This window comes from Podarcis liolepis (genome assembly GCF_965112155.1).
Source record: "Podarcis liolepis genome assembly, chromosome: 1".
In the NCBI taxonomy this organism is placed as follows: domain Eukaryota; kingdom Metazoa; phylum Chordata; class Lepidosauria; order Squamata; family Lacertidae; genus Podarcis; species Podarcis liolepis.
In genome coordinates this window covers 80,023,918-80,050,039 of record NC_139554.1, presented here as the reverse complement: position 1 = coordinate 80,050,039, position 26,122 = coordinate 80,023,918, and the positions used below count along the sequence as shown (strand labels likewise).

General features: G+C 44.5%; 1 protein-coding gene across 2 annotated transcripts; it reads right to left on the bottom strand.

The window, feature by feature from the left end:
* LOC310699124 (acyl-CoA (8-3)-desaturase-like) lies at positions 1-25,972 on the bottom strand. Of its 2 annotated transcripts, none has more exons than XM_083486749.1 (12): positions 25,339-25,972; positions 22,896-23,006; positions 19,741-19,938; positions 17,648-17,749; positions 17,420-17,548; positions 16,217-16,274; positions 14,740-14,816; positions 13,167-13,264; positions 7,907-8,003; positions 5,273-5,352; positions 5,007-5,132; positions 1-1,594 (listed from the first exon to the last, which is right to left on the bottom strand). In XM_083486749.1, the coding sequence occupies exons 1-12, from the start codon at positions 25,588-25,590 to the stop codon at positions 1,543-1,545; spliced, it is 1,380 nt and encodes a 459-aa protein (XP_083342875.1). In that variant the 5' UTR covers positions 25,591-25,972; the 3' UTR covers positions 1-1,542. The 2 variants fall into 2 exon arrangements, with proteins under 2 accessions (XP_083342875.1, XP_083342876.1); XM_083486750.1 differs by lacking the exon at positions 25,339-25,972 and adding an exon at positions 25,168-25,274.
* Between the last annotated feature and the right edge of the window lie 150 nt (positions 25,973-26,122).

The window sequence follows — 26,122 nt, the reverse complement described above, 5'->3', positions numbered from 1 at the left end:
TTGACCCAAATAAATTTATGAAATATATTAAAAGATACAAATAAATACAAATATGTACACATGAAGTGGTGTACATCCTAAGAGGGCTGTGCTAAAGGACCAACAGAAGGTCAATGCTTCCAATTGTGGGTCAAGACAACAAATACTGAACTAATTAATACTTTCAATCACACTGCCAGATAATCACCAGGCAAGAGGCATTGCCCCAGGTAACACATTCCCAGTGGCAGCGGCCTTTGTGTAGTAATGGAGTAAGAGAGTGTGGTTTCAAAGAACTATGACCAGAGGCATTCATGCCAATACCGGATTACATTGAGATTGCAACCACACAATTCCTCTCCTTCAAAAGAGGAGCGCTAGTCATGTGATCAGTGCATAGTGGAGGGGAAGAGGCACTTCTTTGGTCTGCCACCATGTGAAGGCATCTTCCTTTGGGAAGATGTTGGGGCAGTGATAACATTAGATAGATGAATACAAGTTGCTGAGAAAACGTTTCCTAACCTCAGCATGGAAAGGTCATCTTGCACAACAGGTGCTGTTTGGGAGGAGGGGTACATGAGGAGAGTTCAGATCACATGTGATTATCCTCCAGGAGCACCTCTTTCTCTGGTTATTATGAGGCTTTGAAGAAAACTATCTGCAACCAACGGCTCTTAATACAACACATTTTGAAACAGGAACATGAACACACTCAGCTTTAAACTCAATTAATGTTATCTGGTCCCTTACCTCTATGCAAACATGAAATTGCATCCCTGAGCTTGCAACTGAAGCTAAGATTTAAAGTTACCTTCAACTAAGGTCTTATCCACACTTACCTCTTGCCCTGCTCTTTCCAGGCAGAGGTGCACACTTGTAAAAGCTCCATGTCTGAACATGTCTGTTTTCTTTTTTTGCCCCAGAGTTTTCCTTGAAAATCCATTCTTTAACACTCAATCAGCACAAACAGTAATTCAGATTTCCAACGGATTGCATTTGCTCCGACTACGCTTTAAAGAGCAGGTTTTTGTGGGGAAAGCTCCAAAGGGAAAGGGAAAGGGCATTCGAACACAGAGCTTTAAAGTGTGGACTGTGCATGGAAAGACCAGAGGAAAAGTAAGTGTAGATAAGCCCTAACATGTGGCTTTCACAAGTAATATTACACCTGCATTGTAGTTCCCCACTGCAGCTCTGCCTTTTTGCTTTAAACACACCTCTTCTGAAAGCATCCCTCGCCAACCATACGGAAGACGACAGGTTTCGAACTCATACATGCAACAAAAAGCAAGATGTACTTCTACATGAAGCACAGACCTTCCCTTTCCATGACCCTGTCACCCGAAAAGCCACAGTGGAACCAGAACAACATGTGCACACGCACAAAAACCCCCAACTATGCATAGATGTAGGAAAGTTTCAGGAGTCCCCCAACCCCATGCCAAAAATAATTATTTAACGTTTGTCTAGCTCACCCACCAGACCCCAAATTCTTCATAGCACATTAGCTGCCCTCTAGTCTGTGATGCATCTTCATGGTCCTCCTTCTTGAGTCTCTGCTGCTTCTTATCCATACAGATATGCTTCACGCCACGCATCTCCTGAATCCTTTAGAGAGCTGCAAAACAGGGAGGGAGGGCTTTGATTAAACAAGAAGAGAGGACAATGCGGCAAGTAAAAGGTGGGTCCCCCCCCACTACATCTCACTACTATATACTTCTTTGATCAAAGCACATGCAGCAATTCCATATCCAGTGATGTTGATCAATCTGAAACAGTTCCCACGGCCCTAAATCAATGAACTTCTGATTTACCATGTTTATTTGACTAGCATATAGAAAATTAAACTTCAAAAGTATGCCACATTAGCTTTACCATGCTGTAAAACTAAGCGTTTGAAAGAGTTCAAAATGAAATATTATCACAGGAAATATAATTTGAACATTGTATTTCAACAATTTCAAACTGGATTTCTTTTTCTGAACATGGGTAGATATTTAAAACATGACCACTTAATAGCATATATTTCTGTTATATGGGGCTGTGTTCAACTAAATAATTGCACCAGCAGAGCGAGATTCCCCTTAGCTTTACTTTGAATAAAAAAGAAGGTACTGAAAACTGTTAACATACAAATTTTAGCATGCCTGATGTGCATAAATATATACGCTTCCTAGGAACAATCACCTGAAAAAGGTGAATTTACAACTTTGGCTTTAGCTATGACTGGTATTTTATGCATTTCAGTTCCCCTGTATAGTTTGTATCATGTTCATTTTTCCCTAATACAGAAATCTGCCTAATATAAACATCTTTGCATGCAATTTTCCTTACTATAATGCATTTCCCCCCATTTTTAATTACAGTGGTACCCCGCAAGACGAATGCCTCGTAAGACGGAAAACCCGCAAGACGAAAGGGTTTTCTGTTTTGGAGGCGCTTCGCAAGACGAATTTCCCTATGGGCTTGCATCGCAAGACGAAAGCAGATAGGGAAATGCTGGCGGTCGGGAGCAAAGACTTTCGCCCACAGCCGGCCTTCAGAAGAGGACCTCTTCTGAAGGCCGGCGGGGGGCAAAAGTCTTTGCTCCCCCCCGCCTGCCTTCCCCCCGCCTGCCCCGGGCGATCTTAAAATGCTGGCGGGCGGGAGCGAAGCGTTCGCTGCCGACCCCCAGCATTTTAAAATCTCCAAGGGACAGCAGAGAAGTCTCTGTCCCGGGGAGATTTTAAAATGCTGGGGGTCGGGAGCGAAGCGTTCGCTGCCGACCCCCAGCATTTTAAGATCTCCCCCTGTCCTGGGGAGGTTTTAAAATGCTGGGGGTCGGGAGCGAAGCGTTCGCTGCCGACCCCCAGCATTTTAAAATCTCCCCGTGTCCCGGGGAGGTTTTAAAATGCTGGGGGTCGGGAGCGAAGCGTTCGCTGCCGACCCCCAGCATTTTAAAATCTCCCCGTGTCCCGGGGAGGTTTTAAAATGCTGGGGGTCGGGAGCGAAGCGCTGCCGACCCCAGGCATTTTAAAATCTCCCTGTGTCCCGGGAAGGTTTTAAAATGCTGGGGGTCGGCAGCGCTTCGCTCCCGACCCCCAGCATTTTAAAACGCTGTTCCGAGGGGGGGGCGGGGACACCTGCCCCAGCCGCCCCACTTCGGAACGCTGTCCCGAAGCGGGGAGGGGGGGCGGGGACACCTGCCCCAGCCGCCCCACTTCGGAACGCTGTCCCGAAGCGGGGAGGGGGGGCGGGGACACCTGCCCCAGCCGCCCCACTTTGGAACGCTGTCCCGAAGCGGGGAGGGGGGGGCGGGGACACCTGCCCCAGCCGCCCCACTTCGGAAAGCTGTCCCGAAGCGGGGAGGGGGGGCGGGGACACCTGCCCCAGCCGCCCCACTTCGGAACGCTGTCCCGAAGCGGGGAGGGGGGGCGGGGACACCTGCCCCAGCCGCCCCACTTCGGAACACTGTTCCGAAGCGGGGCGGGGGGCGGGAACACCTTCTGAAGGCGGGCAGGGGGCGAAAGTCTTTGTCCCCCCTGCCTGCCTTCCCAGGGGCTTTTAAATCGCCCCGGACAGCGGAGAAGTCCTCTGCTGTCCGGGGCGATTTTAAAATGCCGCCCGCCAGCATTTTAAGATCGCCCCGGACAGCGGAGAACTTCTCCGCTGTCCCAGGGTTTTTTAAAATGCTGGGGGTGGGAAGAAAAGCCCTTGTCTCCCCCCCCCCCCAGCCTTCAGAAGAGGTCCGGGGACAGACTGTCCCCGGACCTGGTCTGAAGGCGGTTTCCCTAGGAACGCATTAATTGATTTTCAATGCATTCCTATGGGAAACCGTGCATCGCAAGACGAAAAAACCGCAAGACGAAGAGACTTGCGGAACGAATTAATTTCGTCTTGCGAGGCACCACTGTACCAACATATACATTTATTGCACACTTTACAGTATATGGGATTTTGTATTTGGCATAACAGCTACATTGCAAAATTTGGAAAAGTGCAAATTGGGTGGCTATGTTTCAGTTCTCGTACTCTTTCAGACAGTGTGAATCGGAAGCTTCACCTGTAAGTGCAAACCGAAACTGTTCCCCACCCCCCATCCCTAGTGAGGCTAAATGAGACCAACCGAAGGCAGCCCTGTTTAGAGAAGCTTTTAATGTTTGACAGACTATTGTATTTTAATATTTTGTTGGAAGCTGCCCAGAGTAGCTGGGGAAACACAGCCAGATGGGCGGGGTATAAATAATAAATTATTATTATTATTATTATTATTATTATTATTATTATTATTATTAAACTGGATGTATCTTGAGTTTTCCCTTTTTCCACTTCAGCTGTTCAATGTCATGCATAAAGCAAAACATAGGCAAACAGGAGTGCCTGGAGGAGCTTAATAAGGAAAGGGTTTGAAAAAGCCTCTTTTGATGTTCATGATTTGGGGAGTGCGGTGGGGTGGGGAGGAAGAGACTGAACAGATATTTGACTGTTCCTTAGATGTCAGGTCGTTATTTTTGGGTAGGATTCAACCACACACCAGCAAATTCAGGTTAAGAACATGAGAATAGCTTGCTACATCAGGCCAATGGCCCATCTTATCCAGCATCCTGTTCTCTATGGAGCAAACAGCAGATGGGAGACATTGCCATCTAGCGCCCAAAGGCAGGAATATCAACTTGTGAAAGCGCCTGGTCTCATGGGTTTCCTGCCTTTGGACACTAGATGGCAGGGTTTTCTTATCACTTCTCAGCGATAAGAAAAGCCATTGGGAAATGCACTGGGAAATGTGGGGCAGCACCTGCTCTGATGCAACATCATCCAACATCCCTTCAAACAAATGGGAATAAACGCTTAAACAGGTCACCTGGAAGTGCCACTAGACAGAGGGTGGAGCCAGTGTTGCTCTCCCCTCGGCCCTTAACTACATTAATAGGACAAGCTCTATTAAATGTTAATGGCTGACCAGGGCTCCAGTACTCTTTGCCCTTTTCTTCCACTTCCTTATTGCTTTTCTTGCCACACTGCAGTTCATAAAGCACCCTTGCCATACTTACTGCAAAATGTCTGCAAAGGCCTGGAGCAGGGACTTGCTGTGGTAGTCAATGCCATGCTTGGCACACAGAGATTTCACCAGGGGGGCCACCTTCCAGTAGTTGTGGCGAGGCATCGTGGGGAAAAGACTGCAGAGGGAAGAAAGGGTGTTCTGTCAAATCAGCTCCTCTTTCTTATTTAGAATGCCCATCCCACTAGCAATGATTTCATAAAACCCCACACTAGGGAGATGCACAAAGGATTTTGTGGCTCCCACTGTCCTACTTACTGGTGCTCAATCTGGAAATTCAGGTGGCCAGTGAACCAGTCATTGAACGGGGACTGATCCACATTGCACGTTGCCTGGAGCTGCAGGGGGAAATATAAGAAAGGATGTGGAACAATGGAACTCTTTGTTTCACACAAAGAGACTGCAACTGAATGAGGCACAGTTATCTTTTATGTTCCTCTAAGTAGCAGCAACTGGATCCCACAGGAGTAGCATTCCAGCCAGTTTCTCAAGAGAAATGGTCAGAAAAGCAGGTATCCCACCTTTCCAAAAGATGCTATGCAGGCAACGACTGATTTATGTGTGTCTAATTGATGTGGGTGGCGCTGTGGTCTAAACCACAGAGCCTAGGGCTTGCCGATCAAAAGGTTGGCAGTTCAAATCCCCGCGACAGGGTGAGCTCCCGTTGCTCGGTCCCAGCTCCTGCCCACCTAGCAGTTCGAAAGCACGTCAAAGTGCAAGTAGATAAATAGGTACCGCTCCGGCGGGAAGGTAAACAGCATTTCCGTGCACTGCTCTGGTTCGCCAGAAGCAACTTAGTCATGATGGCCACATGAACCAGAAGCTGTCTGTGGACAAACGCCAGCTCCCTCGGCCTACAGAGCGAGATGAGCGCGCAACCCCAGAGTCATCCGCGACTGGACTTAACGGTCAGGGGTACCTTTACCTTTTTAATTGATGCACGGCTGTGCATTGTGGCCGGAACAAGAGCAGGGACAGAACAGGATGGGACAGGGCAGAGCAGAGTGGAGCAGGCTTAGGTACCCTCCACCACTGCATGGAACACATCCCCTAAACAAATTGGGGGCTGTCTGTACTGATTGTGTTTCCTTAGCATTCCTTTCCCACAGAAATAAAAATGGGCAAAATATCCTCCATCCCAATTTGCAATTTGCTCAGCTTTTGTAGTAGTAGTAGTTGTTTAAAAAAAGAAGACCTCTCAGAAAAGCTTGAGATTTACATTTTAAAGTACTCCTAAGCTCTGAAAGACTGTCTGGAGGAGTTTGCCCAGCAACACCAGTCCCCTGCCAATAACCCCCCCCCACCTCACTTTTCTACATACACTAAGATATCTCTGGTGTTATTTGATTCCCAGCTTCCATCGGTCCTAGCCAGCATGATTAATGATCAGGGATGATGGGAACTGTCAGCTGGAGAAGATCATGCTGGCTACCTCTTTGTGGGACAGGGGAGGAAAACTTGCAGCAGGGAAAACTGGCAAGAGGCTGAGGATTTTTCAATGCCACCTGGATATCTTTCTTGATTTGGCCTTAGACCCGACTTTCCCTGGCTCCTCTGGATTTGCAATCGGTTCTTTCTGTTTCTGTGCTCTTTTCATTTTACTTATATGCTACTCAACCAAGTTCCCCAAATTCTTTAGAGTTTGGATTTGATATCCCGCCTTTCACTCCCCTTCAGGAGTCCCAAAGCGGCTAACATTCTCCTTTCCCTTCCTCCCCCACAACAAACACTCTGTGAGGTGAGTGGGGCTGAGAGACTTCACAGAAGTGTGACTGGCCCAAGGTCACCCAGCAGCTGCATGTGGAGGAGCGGGACGCGAACCCGGTTCCCCAGATTACGTGACTACCGCTCTTAACCACTACACCACACTGGCTTTACATAAACAACACAATACAAAATCTCACTAGAAACACTAAAACAAGATAAAAAATAAATCACAAAAACAAAAAGCCCAGCAAAAAAAAAAAAGGCCAAACAAAAATCAGTATAAAAACACAGCAGCCAAATAAATTTAGGTACGCAAGGGGGAGCTTTGTGCAAATTCCAAAACTGTAATTTAAGAGGTTCAGGTTGCAGCTAAAAAGACCACAGTTGTAGGCACAGGACAAGCCTCCCTGGGGGCTCCACCACTGAAGGCACCATATCCCTAGCAGGTGTCTGCTGTACTTCCTTCAGTGTGGGAACATGGAGAAGGTTGCTTTAAAAAAAAAAAAGCTGATTGCTTTCAAACTTTTGTTTAGGCTGCCTTGGACATTTCTATTTATAATGGAAAGGTAGGATGTAAATAGAAAAGGTAGCATGTTTTAACAAATGCATGAATGAATCCCTGTCTGACTCCGCATTAAAAACTTCTGTGCGGTCAGAAGCACAGCTGAAGCGTGAGTGGGGGTGGTATTCAGCTTGACCTGCCAAACTGGAGCTATATTGTATTTCAGTACCCACCCACCCCTCCATATTTTTGTCTTCTGCACCATCACTAGTCTAAACGTGTCTGTGATGACTCTCTGAGTCCCTTCAGACACCCGTTCCACTGCACATTCATGATTATTTTTGTTCATGATGTTATTGGGGTGGTCATACGTGATCTCATTTCCAACATCGTTTGCATCGCTTCCAAATGTTTTGGGGTGGTCACATTGCTTCATTTCCAATCAGTGCATATACCATAGTTCCAGTAACTTTTTGTGCCACAAATGTTCTGCTTTATTTTGTCCCACTTTTGTTGGTCAGTTGTCCCTCTAGACAGAAATAATGTGGTAGCATTGGGGAAACACTGCAGAACAAGCCAAAGCCACTAATAATGCACTAGTATTGTGCCAATAACGTTTTGCGTAACACACGCACAATAAAACACCAGAAACCAATTATTTGAATAGTAAGAAAGTGTCTTACCTGGGTAGACACCCAGTCCATATTTCTATCATAATCAATGTTCATTGGGATATGATTCATTTGTGAAACCCAAGTAAACCAAGTGGACTCTAGATACCTGCCAAGTCAAATGCATTTATTATTATTATTATTATTATTATTGAATTTCTATAGCACCATCCATCCAAGGACCACAGAGTGGTTTACAATATAAAAACACAAAGATGCATAACATAGTAACAAACAAAACAATATCTCTCCCCCCCCCCCCCAGTTTAAAAGGACATTGATTGTTCAGTCAGCCAAAGGCATGGGAGAAGAAGAATGTTTTTGCCTGGAGTCTAAAGAAATCTAATGAATGCACCAGACGAGCCTCTCCGGGAACAGCATTCCACAAGTGGCGAGCCACAACAGAAATGGCTCTTTCTCGTGTTGCCACCCTCCAAACCTCTCATGGAGGGGGCACACAACAAAAGGACTCAATTGATGATTGCAGGGTCCGGGTTGGTTCATACAGAGCATTGTCACACACAAAAAACACATCTTGTTACTTAACTTGGTATGTTGATCTGGGATTTGTCTGGTAAAACCCATCACAGCCATATTCAAGCTGTTTGCTGAGGACCACTTTACATATTAGAATAGAAACAGGTACACATTTAAATTTCAAAGAGTACACCCTTCACTGTAAGGTCCCTCCCCCACACCAACTGCATACATCATGGCATAAAAAGGTAAAGGTAAAGGTACCCCTGACCATTAGGTCCAGTCACGGACGACTCTGGAGTTGTGTGCTCATCTCACTCTACAGGCCGAGGGAGCCTGCGTTTGTCCGCAGACAGCTTCCGGGTCATGTGGCCAGCATGACTAAGCTGCTTCTGGCAAACCAGAACAGTGCACGGAAACACCGTTTACCTTCCCGCCGGAGCGGTACCTATTTATCTACTTGCACTTTGACATGCTTTTGAACTGCTAGGTGGGCAGGAACTGGGATGAGCAACAGGAGCTCACCCCGTTGCAGGGATTCAAACCGCCGACCTTCCAATTGGCAAGCCCTAGGCTCTGTGGTTTAGACCACAGCGCCACCCGCATCCCACTTCATGGCATACTTTGCACTAAATCTGTACCTCTATTGCTCTATTACTAGAATAGGCGAAGCAGTCCTAAGAAAATATCCATAGTAAGTGAGACCAAGGCTGCCTCCACACCAGAAATCTTCATGTTCTAGAATTTTTTTTCAATGCCCTAAACATATTTAGTATGTTTATTTCAACTCATATTTGGTAAGCAAAGCTAAAATTGCCCAATTTGAATTTGACAGGCTGTATAAATTTGACAGGCTGTATAAATAACTCTGGAGCCAAAAGCAACTGAACTAAAATACTTGATTAGGGAAAAGAGAGAGAGAAAGTGTTGCAACAACGGAGGACATAATAATCCTCATATAACCTGGGGGGGGGGGGGGAGAGACAGGAAAAATAGGTAGAAAAGGAAATTACAGTAAATGCCTGAGGAGAAGGGAACTGAAATTGGGAATGTGTGCTTCGACAAAGGCAGGAAAGGAAATTGCTTGATGGGAGTTCTACTTCCCTAAACGTTGCCTTTTCTGCCTTTAACCACGCGGTGGCACCAAACCCTCCTTGATGTCTTGCTGCGGAATCTGGAGAAACAGGATTTCCAGGTATACAAAATTATTGTGCCTCAAAACAATTGAACAAGGAGCTGATGGGAGGGGATGCTAGACGTAATCCTAAATGCTTTGGGTGTAAGATATAAGGGTAGTTAAACTGACTGGGAACAGTGACCACAAGTGGGAAAGGGGATTAGTTAGATGAAAAGGATGACAACGCTGTTCAAATCATTCCAAAATCCTTGGAGATTATTTAAAACCAAACTAAAGGAAGCTTCCAAGAAGTATACATAGATTTAGGAAAGACACCATCAAATTAGCTGAGGTTCCTGAATTGCAAGGGGTTGGACTAGGTGACTCTCTTCCAACTCTATGATTCTATGAAATTCAGGAGGCTGCCAGTGAAGAAGCAGAGTCAAGGAAGCAAGGGCAGGCAAGGAAGCTTCCTTCAGAACAATGAAGCTCTGCCCAGATGAGGAGGACTCAGGAATGCAAACTGCAGGATAACCAGCATACAGTGACCAGGATGGAAGTGAAAAGAGAATTTGGGGAATAGAAAAAAGAGTGTGTCTGCTTAAAAAAACGCCCAGCAAAAATATTTGTTTAGATACCTCAGAATCAGGAAACTGGCCAGGGAGGTAGGTAGCTGGGCCATTAGACAACAAGGAAGTAAAAGGTCTGCTATGGGAGAATAGTAGTGAAGCTGAACGCATTATTTCCATATTTTTTCATCTGAAGAAAGCAGTGGTCAGATACTCGACTGAACTGGATTTTTAAGGGAGGGAGTATAAAGAATTAAGCCAAATAGGGGCAAGAAGAGACTAAGTCCTGGGATTTATTGACAAACTAAATAAATCCCTGTGTTTGGAAGGAATCAACCCAAGATCTTGAAGAATTCTAGCTGAAATTGCTGATCTTCTGACAATTGTGTCACTTAGATTTGTGGAGTTGGAAGGGACCACATGGGTCGTCTAAGTCAAACCCACTGCAATGCTGGACTTGTCTATAAATGGATCATAATTTTAGCTTGATCAAAAAGCAGTATAAAACACTGTTGTCTCTGTCTTATTGATACAATCTCTGTCCATATTGTTAAATATTGATAATTATTTAAAGGGCTTTGAGGGGTTTACTGAAAATTATTTTATTATGTGCACTGCTTAGAAATTTTACTGAATAGGCAAATAACACAGGACTGGAAAGTAGGCAGTGTAACAATGGCTTTTAAAAAACCAGATCCACAAAAGATATAGGAAATTATATCCTTGGCATTGCAGCTTACATGTAAAGTAATAGAGGAAATTCTATTTGCTAATGCTGACTAACTATGAACTGATGCTGACTAATCAGGAAAGAAATAGCACACCGGCTAATTTATCCTGCAAAAACTATTTTGAAACCAGTATGTGGGCAAAGCTGCTCTTTTAGCTGCCATGTTTTCCTTTCCCGTATAATGCAAATTACACTGCTGAGAAGATGAAAGTGACAAGAGGTCTGTGTGTGGCCAGTGACAAACCCAAGTCTCTTGCCTGGCTTAACTTTTTGGTATTTCTCCTTTCATGCAATACAAGCCATGCTTGACACCACCAAACCACAACCCAAATGTCTAGCTAGTATTTCATTAATCTGTTTAATATTTTAAAAAAATATCCATATAAACCGTAAAGAGCATCCATTAAAACAAGAAATACAGCCTAAAATCAATAATATCTATGAAGCAACTGATGGTTGCTGCTTCACATACAGTAAGAGGGAAGGATATAGAATCAGGATCTGCTCTAGTTTTTGAAATTGACATTTTTAATTGTAAGTTTTTGAACTGCTTTAAAATGTATTTTAAATTGTTGTAGCCCGCCCTGGGACTTTAGGGTAAAGGGTGGGTTTCAAAAAACAAACAAGCAGATCCACGTGACAGTGTCGAATGTGGTAGTAAGCCAACTTACTGTCAATCCCCCATCTCCAATTTATTTACTTGGCCCTTGAGAACTAAGTAAAGTATTTCACAAATGAAGCAACGCAATCATTTGTGCTACTTAGCCTGCAGCTATGCCCAGTCCCGGATCCGCAAGTGCAAAAGACTGCCCTGCCTCCCTGACTGTGAACTTCAAGCGACGGATTTCAGGACTGCTTAAACTGACTGGCAGCAGCCAAGATCCTTGGCTAAGTGTACAGGGCAGTGCACAGAAATTAATATCAGAAGAAGGCAAATGAGAGAACAAAAGGAGGCCTGACCTTTCCCCCTTCTGTCCCCAGGAGTTGAAAAGGAGGGATTTCTCCGTTCCATTTTTTCAGAAGGCAGGTTACCCTATCCACCCCAAACAAACACTAAAGCAACCTCCCTGTCCCTGCTTGCATTCTGGCAAGCCCACTGGGCCTATGTAAGGTCCCCTCCCACTCCTCTGCTACATTCCCTCAACCATTCATGATGCTTAGAACTAGCTTAGATGATTCCCAGCTTTTAGGGTAGCAACTCTACTGTGGCAGTGCCCACCACCAACTATGCTTAGGGCTCAGCCCCCCAAAACACAGCGGCCCCAGCCAACATGAGATGCACTGACGCTGGACTGAATGCACCTACCAACTTGTGCTGAAAAGAGGCGGCTTTTGCATGCACCCACACCAAACACAGATGTGCACTTCCAGAAACGGAAACACAGGCAGGCTAGGGCGCACTTGGTTTTGCCTTTCTCTCCTGCCCTCCTGTCTCTCCCCATCCCCCTAGCTCTTTACCTCCACCCCCATCCTGCCAACCATCCTCTCGCAAGTCCATTGCCCGCCACGGGTGGTGCTCCCACCTTCCCCAGCTCTGCCAAGTCCCCAGGCACCCAAGTCACAGAAGGCAATGAAGTGCCAATCTTTGACCGTCTTCCCTGTGCCACGTTGCTCAGGGCCACGGTGATCAAGTGTATTTGCTGACACCTTAAGGAGCAGCTGTCTGTGGAGAAGAGGGGCCAGACAGCTTTCTGGGATGTGGGGGGCGGGGGAGAGAAGAAAACAAGAGACAAGGACCTGAGACCCAAGGAGCTCTGGCAGGTCCATGGTGCCACAGCTCACTTCCCCCTCCTCACCTTGCTCCCTGGAACAAACAGGGACCATGGTGGAGGGGGACACAGCACATTGCCATGGTCAGGGAAGCAGAGTGCCAGCTGTGTTTGCTTGTGCTTATTTTCCCTGTTGCTGGTAATTTGGCAAGCTGCCCATTGCCCATAATTTAGCAATCGCCCCTCCACCTGCTGCCCAGGGCACATGCTCCTTTTTTTTGGCCCACACCCCTTTCCATCCCTGGCTATGCTTTCTAAACAAAATGTGAGAAACACTTCTCTTTCTGGTGTCTTAGTTTATAAATGCCTCTAAAATGTTAACTAAAGGCCATGTTGAGCTAGCATCTTGATGTATGCAGGACATAACAATATTTATGGGGCAAAAGATTTGAGTTGCAGTCTGGGGGCTGATGAAATGCAAATTGAAGACCATTTTGCACAACCTGAAAGTGTTTAACCTAAAATGACTAGCAGGACCTAACTGTTGGAAGTAACATATGTTCAGAGTATATCATAATTGGTTAGAAAAATATAGATATTTGAGATTAAACATCAACAAAAGAAAAGATGAGAGTTCAGCAGAGAGAAGGATTCTGAGGTTTTGTGTTACCTGGAGAGCCAGTAGTATGCCATGAAACAATTAAATCCCATAAGAGGTATGTACATGAGACAGACTCTGATGTTGTATGAAATGATCAAGGCTAGATCCTGTCAAAGGAAGGGAAAAAAGAAAGGTTATATTTTTTGCTACACAGTGGCACTGCACTGTGTAGTAGCACAGAAAATGTACTCCTCCTACTTGCGTGCTGATGGATAACAGAAAACCTATTTACTACTAGAGAGATAGGAGGAATCAATTTTAAACAGATTTATACACAGAATTTGGTGGTTCTGATTCAACAGAGCTTTGCCTGCATTGGACCATGTCTTGCATTGACTGCCCATTTATGTCTGAATCACTTATGCATTGCTGTTGCTGCTTTTAAAAGTCTGATTAATTATACCAAAAAATAATAATACATGTATTAAATGTATAATACACACAAGAGTCAAGTCCCATGCAGTACTATATTTCTGCACCATAATTTAAGATGTAAGTATTTTTATACCGGTATGTGCATTCTTTTATTTGTCTGCTTAGGACTTGGTTACTTTAGGAAACCTGAGGTACGTAGGCATATATTATATTGTTATGGATCTGTGGGTGCTAGTCATCGTGAATTCTGGATTAAGTTAGTGTTAGAATTTAGTTATGGCTGGGATGTTAGAGCAAGGAAACAGCAAGCCCCGTGTGTATTTACAATGTGTGTTGACCGCTGCTGGAATTAGTATATGTGAAGAGTGAATTAACCTAGGCAAACTTCCTAAGGTGTGTACCGTATCTGCCACCGCTTTAAGGCTAGGCAATTGACAAGTGTAAAACCTAATTTCATTTGAGGTTATGAGCCATTTAGCACATCAAAGGAGTGCAGCCTCTCCCTGTGTTAGTAGAGCCCAGAGCTTATTAGGAGGAAGGATCAGAAAGCAATGGAAGCTCAGAGAGGAAGCCAGTCATACGTGGGAGTCAGCAGGGATGTATGCTGGAGAGTGGGCAAGGCATGATGGCTGCTGTCTGTTTGAGAGCAAGGCTACGGCTAGGGAAGAAGCAGGGACCTTTTGGGGTGGCAGTGCTCTGAGCCCCTTCATCTAGGCTTCAGGTTGTATATATGTATAAACCAACCATATACCATAAAGGCACCACTGTGCCTTATTCTCAAAAAGAAACACAAACCCTTGGTAAGTGCCTGGAACCCCTGAATTCTCACGCACCACTCAGCAGAGATTGGGATGGCATGTAACCAGTGCTTTTTCCCCTAAAAAAATGTTTAGGGGTACTCTCATTTTGACTCAAGAAAATCACTATTTTATAGTTCAAATTGGGAAAATAAATACAGTAAATGGACCAAAGTACAAAGATTCACAAAATGTTTAGGGGTATGTGTATCCCTGCATCCCCCCAGAAAAAAGCACTGCATGTAACAATATGTATAATAATGTATATAATGTGCAATAACTGTTTGCATTTTTAGTGGAACGGATTAAAAAGAAATCTGCTTCTTGGTGGGAATTAGGAAAAAAATCAGCACAGATAAGATGCTCATCTAGATTTTTATTTTTATTTTGGAAATTCAATCACTACTTACCACCCATTCTTTGCGCTTGAATGAGAAGTAGAATACAGACCACTGGAAGAAGGGAACCAGCATAGCTGGGGCTACAACTATTGAAAAACGAAAGGAAGACTTTAAAAAACAACCTTTATAAAAATTTCAAACTACCATCCATCTTCCTGAGAAAGTCGAGCATTGCTTGTCTTTGCTCACAGAAGGATTCTTCTTTTTCACTTTTTTTCTGCCTTTCCCTTATCCAGCTAGTATTTGTCCTCACTTGAGAACTCCATTTTATCTGCTTCAAGGGGTTAGTCTGATGGCCAGCAAGATAAAATTTCCGCCATCTTTGTTCCAATTCCCCCCTGCAGTGTGGTTAAAGCAACTCAATGCATAGTCTAAAATGCCTCTTCTTTTATTCTCAAATTTTTGCTGATCGTACTGCTATATCTCACTTTCACCCTATGGCCCAACAGATATGCAGTGTGCTATTATCCTATATTCTCTGGTTTTCAAACTCTGCTGGCTAGGATTCTATAACCTGTGCCCTTTCTATGTATGGCAATGTCCTGAGAGAGGGGCACATTGAATGCTCTGTGGTGCGTGGAGAGCAGGGGAGAGAAGAATAAGCTCAAAAGCCATTCCCAACTAACAATGAGACAAGGAAATTACATCAACTCAAAGTTTATTGAAGGTTAGTGCTGTAAAGCCACAGATTCCAAAGGTCTTGCAGAGCAGCAACCACTCATTTTCCATAGACTCTACCTCACCTTTCTCAGAGCCTGGGTCACCCCCAGAGACGTCGGAGACAAACATCAAGGAATGAACATACACCCCAATAGCTCCCTTCCCTGAGCTACAGAGCTTGGGAAGTGAGAGATCTAGAGGTTATGGCATTCTCAGCCTAATCTCCATTACAGGGGGGTTGTGAGGATAAAATAGGGAGAAGGAGAATTCTGAAGGCCACCTTGAGTTCCCTGGAGGAAAGGTGCAATATAAATATAATACTACATAAAACCAAAATGGCACAAGATCCTCTCTGGGGCACCCCAGTAGCCAGGTTCCCCTATATAGTGTTGGGGGGCAGGGGATTCCCCTTTTCAAAGCTCTCTGTAACTTCATGCAGGTTGGGGAAGAACCTCTCAAGTAACCAAGAGCTGAAACATCCTTAGGACTCTGGGCCCATCTTTCCCTTCTCAGGTAACTTTTCTCCCCTTTCTCTCTGATTGGTTCCTCCAGGGAATTTAAACTCATGAGCTCCAAGAGCCCTTCATTAGGATTTTGTGGTAGCAGCCGCTCCCTGCCCTGCCCCTGGCTGGACCTGATGAGTTGTGGCAGATCTGGCTCTTGGGGAGGTGGATCAGGGACTCCATCAAGCGCAAGTCCCGTGACAGAAGACTCTCTACCCAGCAGATATTCACACTATTTCACTTAGAAAAGTATCTCAGGAAGGAGCAGCTCTGTGACAAAGGAGTGGAAACTTGTGACATTTTTCAGGGACAAAGATACTCACGCCAGAAGTACTTGTGCTGATGGTTGTAAGGCATATACTTCTTTTTCTGCAACCCGAGCTGTGAAGAAAGAGGTATCAACGTCTCACTCAGGCTATAGACACCCACCTTATCACCTATCGCCTATTCTTTCAGTCTCTGGGTGACAGCTGCTACATGAATAAAATATACTTAGCACCTTAACTCCCATATCCCCCTGGGCTTCATCATAAAATGGGGTGTGTGGAAATAAAAATCATAACCAAGGCTCGGTCATGACCTTGTGAAATTACACATCCTTGCTACCATAAACGAGAGAGAGAGAGAGGCCAACTGGGATGATCTGCCCCCCAAAAGCTATTTTATTTATTACACTTTAAGCCTGTCTTTCTTCCCACCAGGACCCTCAGAGCATGAATGATCATTCTCTGCTTGGGGCCCATTGAACCCTCCTGACCCCATTATATATTTCTGTGGTCTTTCCTGATGGACAACATATCATAAAAATGTAGGCAGCATTCGAATCAACAATCCAAACTAGGAGCTTGGAAGACACACAGAACATAGAAACAGGAAAGCAGGTACTTGGCTTATTAAGAAATTCAGGTGTTGCCCCTTTATATCACAATCCTCTGCCTATCTACTAAAACTAAAACCTAAAATGCCTCATTGAAGTCAATGGGACTTACTCCTGTACGCGTTTACCTGGAAATAAGTCTTATTGAACTCAAGAGTACTTACTTCTCAGTAATTGAGCAACTTGAAAGAATTTTTAACCAAGGGTAAAATTATAAGTTATGCTAAGAATGAAAAATTAAGACATAAGAAATAAGAAATATTTTCTTTATGGACATTCAGTTTGATTATATCTATACAAAATGTTAGTGGTATGTTGCTTCTATATGAATGTATAGTTACTCAGTTTTCATTTCTTTTTCTTTCCCTTCAGACAGTTTTGTTAGTGTAGGTAAAGGAAATAAGGTCAGAAAACATGTCAATATTTTATCTTCTATATATCATGCTTATATATTATTTGTCTTTATAATTGTGTGTGTGTGTAATCTTTATATTTTATAAAATTTAAAATATTTTTTAAACCTGACATTTTCCTGCTGAAAATCATGGCTGTCTCGTGTAAGCTGCCCAATAGCTTTATTCTTGGCTGTCCACTCTTTCTGGCTGCTTTCCTAAGCAACCCTTCAGTAGCATACACCTTGCAAACATACCTCTGTAGCCAGCTTCTTCCCCAAAGCAAACACCAGGGGGTGCATGTTGAGATCAGGGTCTTTACGGAAACAGTTGGGTTTGGCATGGTGCTGGAAATGCAGGTTATTCCACCACTGGGCTGGCATTCCCTATAGGAGAGGAGAACACAGGGTTGAAAACAGAGCAGAAGTCAGACCCACTGGCTGTCAGAAAGGACAGCTTCCACTCAGAAGTGTAAATATACCTACTTTCACTGTGCCCATTAAGATCTTGTGAACCCAGTGGTTCAATGTGGATGTGCTGAAGACTGAAAGGTGTCCCAAGTCATGCTGCAACCAGGACATTTGATTCTGTAAGATAAAGAGGATCATTAAGAAAACATAACTCAGATCCATTGCACAACTAAACATAGATTCAGGTAGGTAGCCGTGTTGGTCTAACACAGTCAAAATAAATAAAAAAATTAACCAACTAAGTTTTTTCTAGGTATAAGCTTTCATGTGCATATCTAAAGAAGTGTGCATGCACACGAAAGCTTATACCCAGAGCAAACTTAGTTGGTCTCTAAGATGCTACTGGACAATTTTTTAATTTATTTCGACAGCTAAACATAGAATGAAAACAATGCAATTACTCTTTTTTTTAACAAAGTACCAGGGATCATCCATGCCAAAGGCAATTATTTTTTACATAAGATTGCAGGCTTTAATTATCTCAAATGCAATCCCCAATTAGCTGGGAAACACTATGGCCTGATTTGGATGTAATGCTAAGATGTGGTTAAGGATTACTTCCCAAGCCATGGACTTACTTGCTTCTCTCCCCTCTCCTCCTCTGGCATGGCCACAAAGATGAGACTGAATGATTTTACTTCTGTTTTCAATTTATGGCACTTTAGTGTAGCGTCTGTTATTAACTATGATTTTGAAACAAGCCAACTTCATAAACTATGGTTGGAGTCAGGCTTGTTTCAGGTAACCATAGTTCAGACTAACCACAGTTTATCCTGGCATGAACACAACACTAAACGAAGCTTAGTTAAAGACAAAAGCTTCTTATTTCCACCTTGCAGCTGTACCAGAAAAGCAGAGGATGGAGCTAACAGGCCTGAAGATTGTCTATATGATGATGATCTGAACTAGGACAAAGCATTTCTCGACTAATTGGGGATGCCCTTTTGAATGATTAAAGGTAATACGCAAATTGAATCAATGAATGTGATTAATATATTTTTTCTTCACATAGCAGTTTAAAAATACAAGGACCAAACCACACACACAAATATTATTCTCCCTATCAGCAACCAGTAAAGCAGTCACAACAGGCTCCAGCATTCATTCCTGACCTCTTTAACCCTAATATTACAGCCCATGCCCCATGATCCCTTTCTAAACTAGTGTAAGTATATTCAATCATGCTATTTAAATATATCCATTAATCACAATCCAATGCCACAGCTCCATAAAAGCTTTTAGGGGCTCACAGACTATTTTTCTTGAAAGATTCAAGTCCATAAATCACCTGTCTTTAAAAAGAAGGACACAAGGCAGTGGAAACATGCTTTACTTGCTATGGCGAGTGGATTTGTTGAAGGCTGAATATTGCCAGATTAACATGGGACTTGCCTCTTCAAAAAAAGCATGGTGCAGGTGGTTTGTGTGTGACTTCTGACCTGCCCAACATCTCTCCCTGCACCAGGGCTGAGAAACCTGTGGCCTTCCAGATGCTTCTGTATAACAACTCCCATCATCCCTGGGGCTGATGGGAGCTGAATCAAACAACATCTGGAGGGTCACAGATTCCTCACCCCTGCCTTACACAATAGGCTCTAAGTCTGTGTATATTGCGTCTTTCAGTTTGTTGGAAGAGGGGGCAGTTTGACTCCCTAGGTCAAAGAAGCTGGCATAAGGGGATGTAATAGGTGCTGGAAGGGTCTAGAAGGCTTTTCCTTCTTTACTAAGATTATGCCCATGCAGAAACAACAACACCCCCATATTTACTAGGGTTGACCCATGAAACTGAAAACAGATTTTGTGTCTGATTCTTGGTGATGCTATTAAACTATAAGTGCATGGATAAACTACCCTGTCTGAATATGGATTTTCAAACAGCAAAGTTCTCTAGAGACTTTCCAAAGTTCCACAAGTACTTTATAATGTAGCACAAGGAAATAGCTTTGGTTTTTGTGGTAACAAACAAACAACCCCAAACCCAAGTGTGCTGTGAAGAGCTAGCTGCATTGGACTGTGTTCTGGTTTCATGAACCCCATGGTATTTTTGAAATAATAATGCGTAGGAAGAAAACAGTTTCGAAGATGGAATGGTGTCTCAGACATTCTACCTGAGCAGTGGTAAACAGTGCAACGCCCACAAAGAACGGCACTAAGGATGATCCAAAGTACCAGATGGTAAACCAGGCAGCAGCATCCAGCACCATGATTTGAAGGAACATCAGGAAGAAGAAAAGAGTGTTGGGCTTCAGAAGTCCCATCTTCTCAACAGTGGACCGCAGCTCCCGGAAATCTTCCACTAGCAATTTCTGTGGGGAAACAAAGAATGGCAACCAGTTGTTCCAGACACACACACAGAAGTAACATCGGAATGCATCAAATGAAAACAGGGAGAAAGAGCGCCAGCCACTTACAGGTGTTATTGGGCTCCAACTCCCATCATCCATTGGGCCACACTGGCTAGGGCTGATGGGAGTTAAGAGTCCAAAAACGTTTGGAGGACCACAAGTCCCCCATACTTGCTCTCCACAGTACTAGCTGCATCACTAAATCCTCTGGTGATTCCTGTGGCACAGGGAGAAGCTTCCAGCTGTGCACACTGAGTTGTGGCAGGGAAGAGAGACCACAAACTGTCATCTGTCCTGAGCAAAGGCTCGGTTATGCCACTGTTTATGGCATTAAAAGTCTTCTTGCCTTCTCAGCATGAATGATTATAAGCCTTCGGAGAAATATATGGCTGGGGAGCCCATGTAGTCTCCCTGTTACAACTGTAGTGTTTCCAGAAGTTCATTCCCATTCTTTAGATCACCATTTACCAACCAGTCTTTGACAATTACGCTATCTGTATGAACCGTGGTACTGCTCTCTGACGAGCCTTCTTCCGAGGATTCAAGCTGCAGAGATGGGCAAGCGTCATTCTGGCAGATCCACAGTGATTCCCGCATCCTCACCAGATCCAAGTTTTGGAGGAAAGCTGAGGGTGAGGGGCTGGAAGTATACCACCCCCCACAATCTCCCTTTCTCTCAGGAAAAGGAGGTGAGGAGGCAGATACAGCTACTGTTCGGCAGAGTGGCAGGGGTTCACTATCAACATGAGCTGAAGCCCACAGGCTCCCCTGCCTCTTTCCTGCAGAACAGAGAAGCTGAGAAGAGAGGGAGACTCCTGCAGCAGCTGCTAGGTGGAACTGAACCCCTTCACCCATTATCAGCCAAGGCTGGAATGCTCACCTCTGCCTTGGAAAGGAAAGGAGGGTGCAGGGGTGGAAAATGCCTTTGCTGATTTATGGAAATGCTTGCTTGTCTGCATCCAGATTGTAAGGTGGCCACAACTTTTGGCTTGGCCATTGTAGCCCCAAATCAATGTTAGTTAGTTAGTTAGTTAGTTAGTTAGTTAGTTAATTAATTAGTTATACCCTAAGTGTAGCAAACAAACTTTGAAAAGTGTTGGATAACAGAAGGCAAAAAGCGACTGAGGGAAGTGAAGGCAGCTGGGTAATAAAAATTTCTGCAGGCAAGTAACTTCTGTGGACTTATTTGCAAGGCTAACCCATCCTCATGATTCTGTCAAGTTATTTTATATATCTGAGTTTATTATACTAAAACTTTGGGGCACTATAGCCAACTGGAATACTTATAAACATACACAGCATTACTGCATGAAAAGAAAGTGTCATGCAAAAAGGCACACAGTGAAATCCTTTGCAGGCCTCTCCACTACAAATTAACTTGGATGGTGTACTACTTTTATTGCCATTGCGTTCACCAAAGAATCCCAAGATCTGATGAGGCTCCTGGGAGTTCTATTTTAAGTTAAAGATCCCTACTACCTTTTCCTAAAATTCCCTGGGGAGAATCAATTATTCTTAAACCAGATGAAATCCTGCGTATGCTTCCTCAGAGATTAAATCAAAAGGAACACCGCGATACACTTCTGTAGGGCCAATAAGCCCAACAACATACAGCTTATGTATGTATGTAGGGACGCGGAGGTGCTGTGGTCTAAACCACTGAGCCTGTGAGCTTGCTGATCAGAAGATCAGCAATTTGAATCTGCGCAACAGGGTGAGCTCACATTGCTCTGTCCCAGCTTCTGCCAACCTAGCAGTTCATGGCGTTTCCATGTGCTCTGGCTTCCGTCATGGTGCCCCGTCGTGCCAGAAGTAGTTTAGTTATGCTGGCCACATGACTCGGAAAGCTGTCTTAACTGTCCAGGGGTCCTTTACCTTTTTTTTACAGCTTATGTAGTAAAGTGCAACAAGGAAGATTCTCTTGTGAATTTTAGTTCACAGACGAGTTTGTTCAATAAGAGATCTAAACATATTAATTTTCTTTCTTCTGTGGGTCAGCAGGGAATCTACAATATGTTGCTGGAGTGCAATTCCCATTATCCCTGACCATTGGCCATTCTTGCTGGGGATGATGGGATTTGTAGCCCTGCAATACAGTGGTACCTCAGGTTACAGACGCTTCAGGTTACACACTCAAGAAAGCAAGAAATAGTAACTCGGGTTAAGAACTTTGCTTCAGGATGAGAACAGAAATTGTGCAGCAGCGGCGCAGCAGCAGCAGGAGGCCCCATTAGCTAAAGTGGTGCTTCAGGTTAAGAACAGTTTCAGGTTAAGAATGGACCTCCAGAACGAATTAAGTTCTTAACCCGAGGTACCACTGTAATTGTAATTCACAAGTTATGCTTTGACCAAAGGTTCCCTGACACCTGCATTACATAATAAGGGATAGGAATGGACTGTAAGCCTAGTTAAAGGAGAAAACAGGAAATATTATTTATTTCGGGTGTTTGCCATACTGTCTGAAGGCTCATTCATACTTCCATTTGTCCCATTACTTCTTCCGTTTGGTTCATGACTTCTAGACACAGGTCAGAGAGGTTTTTCTTAAATTCCGCTGTTTACAGCTGAATCAGAACAAACGTCAATCCACAGAATACCCAACTGATGTTTGCTCCAATTCAACAGTAAAGCAGCAGGACAAAAGAAAAACCACTTGGACCCATACCCTAGGAGTCATGGACCAACCAGAAGTGTGGATGAGCTCTCAGTCACAATGTAGTCTTAGCTTTCCTGTTTTGAAATGCAGATGAGATGCGTCCTCTCTGCTGACAACAGAACATAAACCACTCTTTAGTGGTGCAATATTATGTGTACCATATATATGCAATGTAGAATGGAATTCTGATTTCCCTGCTTTCTTCCAGTGTAAAGGTAAAAAAATGATAAGACATATAAATTGTTTCCCATGCCCAACTTACATTTTTGCTGGACTCAGAGCTAGGCTGATCTGGTGCCAATTCTCCTATCAGCAAGGGATTCAAGAACTTGCTTACATAATCCCTATGAAGGTGGAATGCTGTGAATGCATCCTGGGAGAGAAAGGGAAAAAAGCATAAAATTGGGATGGAATGAAAGGCAAGCATACATCTAGGCAGAAGTGAGAGATGAAAAGTAGCCTCAAAACAAAGAATTTGCTGCATGTACTACACAGCTTATTTGCACCCATTTTCATTTGAGGGTTGAAGGAGTGTTGGCTGTGCACCTCATCTACATTCATATCTGTTGTTTTCATGCTAGTGTGTAAGGTAACATGGCCTGTGTTACTTCCAGGTCCAGTATCTGTTTCTTTTCTCCACTACTTTTCATTCAACGTTTCTCAACAGCTGTGCATGGGGGGGAGGGGGCCTGTCTTGTGCATTCTTTTCAACATAAAATTCTATGTAGGAATTTTGTACTGTGATGAAACAACTCTTAAATCCCTCCCCTTTATATTACAGACACGACGTATCTCCAGCCTAAGACAGGTCTCATGTACTATACTAGACAAAAGTATTTAATCTTTTCTTGACTTCCCACTTTGCATCTATGGGTCTTAAGATGGGTCTTCTTTTCCATTCCATTGATCTCTCTGCTCTGTGTGTACATATACACTTCTTAAATGCTTAACGGTAATGCAATATTTTAAGAGACAGAGTCACATCTTTTCTACTACACATATATGGTCATTCATTCACAACCCATTTCTTTCTTTATTAGCATCCTTCTCACCACTAGTGCGATGATGGAACATCTCCTGTATGCACATGTATATATGCTACACCCATTTCTTATATGTGTGGCCGCATGCCTCCTTCCACAACAATCAGCACATAAGCAAGAAACCAGGCTTTTAAATATTTGCTTTATTATCTATGGTAAATTAAAATTATCTCCATGCAGGACTATGCAGAAATGGCGAAACTTGCCGGAAGAATAAGAAATCAAAATAACAAACTTTTTGTAAAATGACAGAAATGGTTTATTGAATGTTTAAAAACAAATTGTAAACAGATAAAGACATTGGCAGGATTATTGAAATAACCTGCAGTTTTGAAAGAATATATAATTAAAATAAATGAATAAAAGAATAAGTTAATTTAGAATATGCAGGAAATGATGAAAATAAATTTAAGGAACCACAGAAAGAGGAGGAAGGAAATCGAGGTTTTAAATGTTACAACTATTGTAAAACAACTAACTGAAATGTATATAAATGAAAACTTACACACACACACACACACACACACACCCCTCCACACAACCCAAGAGTTGTTATAAAAGTTAGTTTTTCTCTTTGGGATCACATATAACTAACACACACACACACGGACTGGTGGGCTAGAAATATTTGCATGATGAGTAAATGTGGTGGGCATATTTGCAAGGCTGGATTAGACATATTTTATGTAGGACTCAGGGAAGCTGACAGTGAATCTGCATATATTTGGTGAGAAGAAAACTATTTATTTATAGGTAACTCAATGCCAACATGAACAGGTTTTCAACTTTTTTGAGTCCATGGCTCCCTTGACCAACTATATTCTTTCTGTGGCGCCTTGTGGGGTTCAGGAGCCCAGTTATGTCACCCCTTGCCTGCAGAGCTGGCAGCCTCTCACCCTTTTTCAAACACCCTCCCTTGTGGAGTGTTCCCTCAGCCTCCTTTCCTCTCCCCTCTCCTTAGGAGTCCTTTTGGCAGCCACTGCTGCTGCGCCTGGTCTCTGAGCTGCCCCCTCCTGCCCCCCAAATAGGCGCCCCCTCACACTGCCCCACAGGGGCCCTGGAAGAGCTTCCCCCAGCCTTAGTGGCCCAGTGAAGACTGACCAAAGGTGAACATGGGGCCAGCACCTTACCTTGGGGGGGGGGGCAGCAGTGGGCGCTGCTGGGCCTGCATGGTGGAAAGGCCCTGGGCTCCCAGGCAGGCCTAGCACAAGAAAGGCCTGTGCAGTGCCTGCTCGTTTCCGCTGGACCGAGATAAACCTACGCATTATCGATCTGATATGGAACTCATTATGCTAGGCTTGCGGCGCCTTAATAGTAACCGCTAATTAGCAAGCATGAAATAAAAGACAAAGACGCAGCAAAAGGATATTGACAGGGAGTTTTGAGACCACCATCCCCTCCTGAGGAGGGAAGCACCAGCTAGGAGAGCGCCAGGAAGAAACCGTCAGGGCAGGGGGGCCAACTATTGCCACGCTGAAACGTTCACACGACCTCTACGCGCATCCAGTGTCATTCACCAGGATAACTCCGTTCTAGAACCAGCCCAAAAGTTGCCGGTCCCAGGGAAGAGCGACTGGTAATCCGCATCTCCGCCTTGCGCACTTGGTAATCCAGGGCTACGAGGGCTTCCCCGCCGCGACCTGCAACCCCCCCAACTCTCACCGTGGCGTCTTGCCCGGCATAGTGGCTGATCACCCGGGAGCCTCCCGGGTGCCGCCGGTGGAAGCTGCTGATGTCGTAGACTTTCCTGTCGATCACCAGCCACCGCTCGGGCTTGATCCGCCCCGAGCGCTGCTGGATCTCCTCCCAGGTGAAGAAGCGGCGGGAACGGACCTCGCCGCCCCCGTTGGCCCTCTTCTCAACTCCCGCTCCCGACCCCACTCCCGACGCGGTCTCCTGCAGCGGAGGAGCCATTCTCTCTGCCCGCTGCGATCCCCGCGACAGCCACGGATCTCCTGGTGGGAATTCCGACGTCCGCGCAGCGCCGCTGTCAGCGAGAAACTCGCTCGAAGGCGAGGAGATAGATCATAAACGTGCTTTGCCCAGCGCCTTCCCGCAGGGACGCTCCCCTCCGGGATCTGATTGGCTTCCCGCGCTCTCCGGGGAGCCCATTGGCTACTGGGCGCCGGCTTCGGTGTCTCCGGAGGCGCCTTGAAGAGCCACACCCATCAAGAGAGCGCTGCCTCTTGGATCCCTTTTGGAAGAGCTATAATGACACTTTTTTTGTTGCCCAGTTACCGCCCCGAGAGTTGGCATGTGGTTGATGAAGCTATAATTTCAGACCCCTGACTTAATGATCTTATGCCCACCCTCCCTTTTCGACAGCCACGTGGAGCACGCATATTTCATCTCCTTCCTCCGTCATGTTTTACATGTTTTACAACTGCTGATTTACACCCCCGCTTTAATAAAGAGATACTTGGATGGACTCTGCAAGATTGGGAAA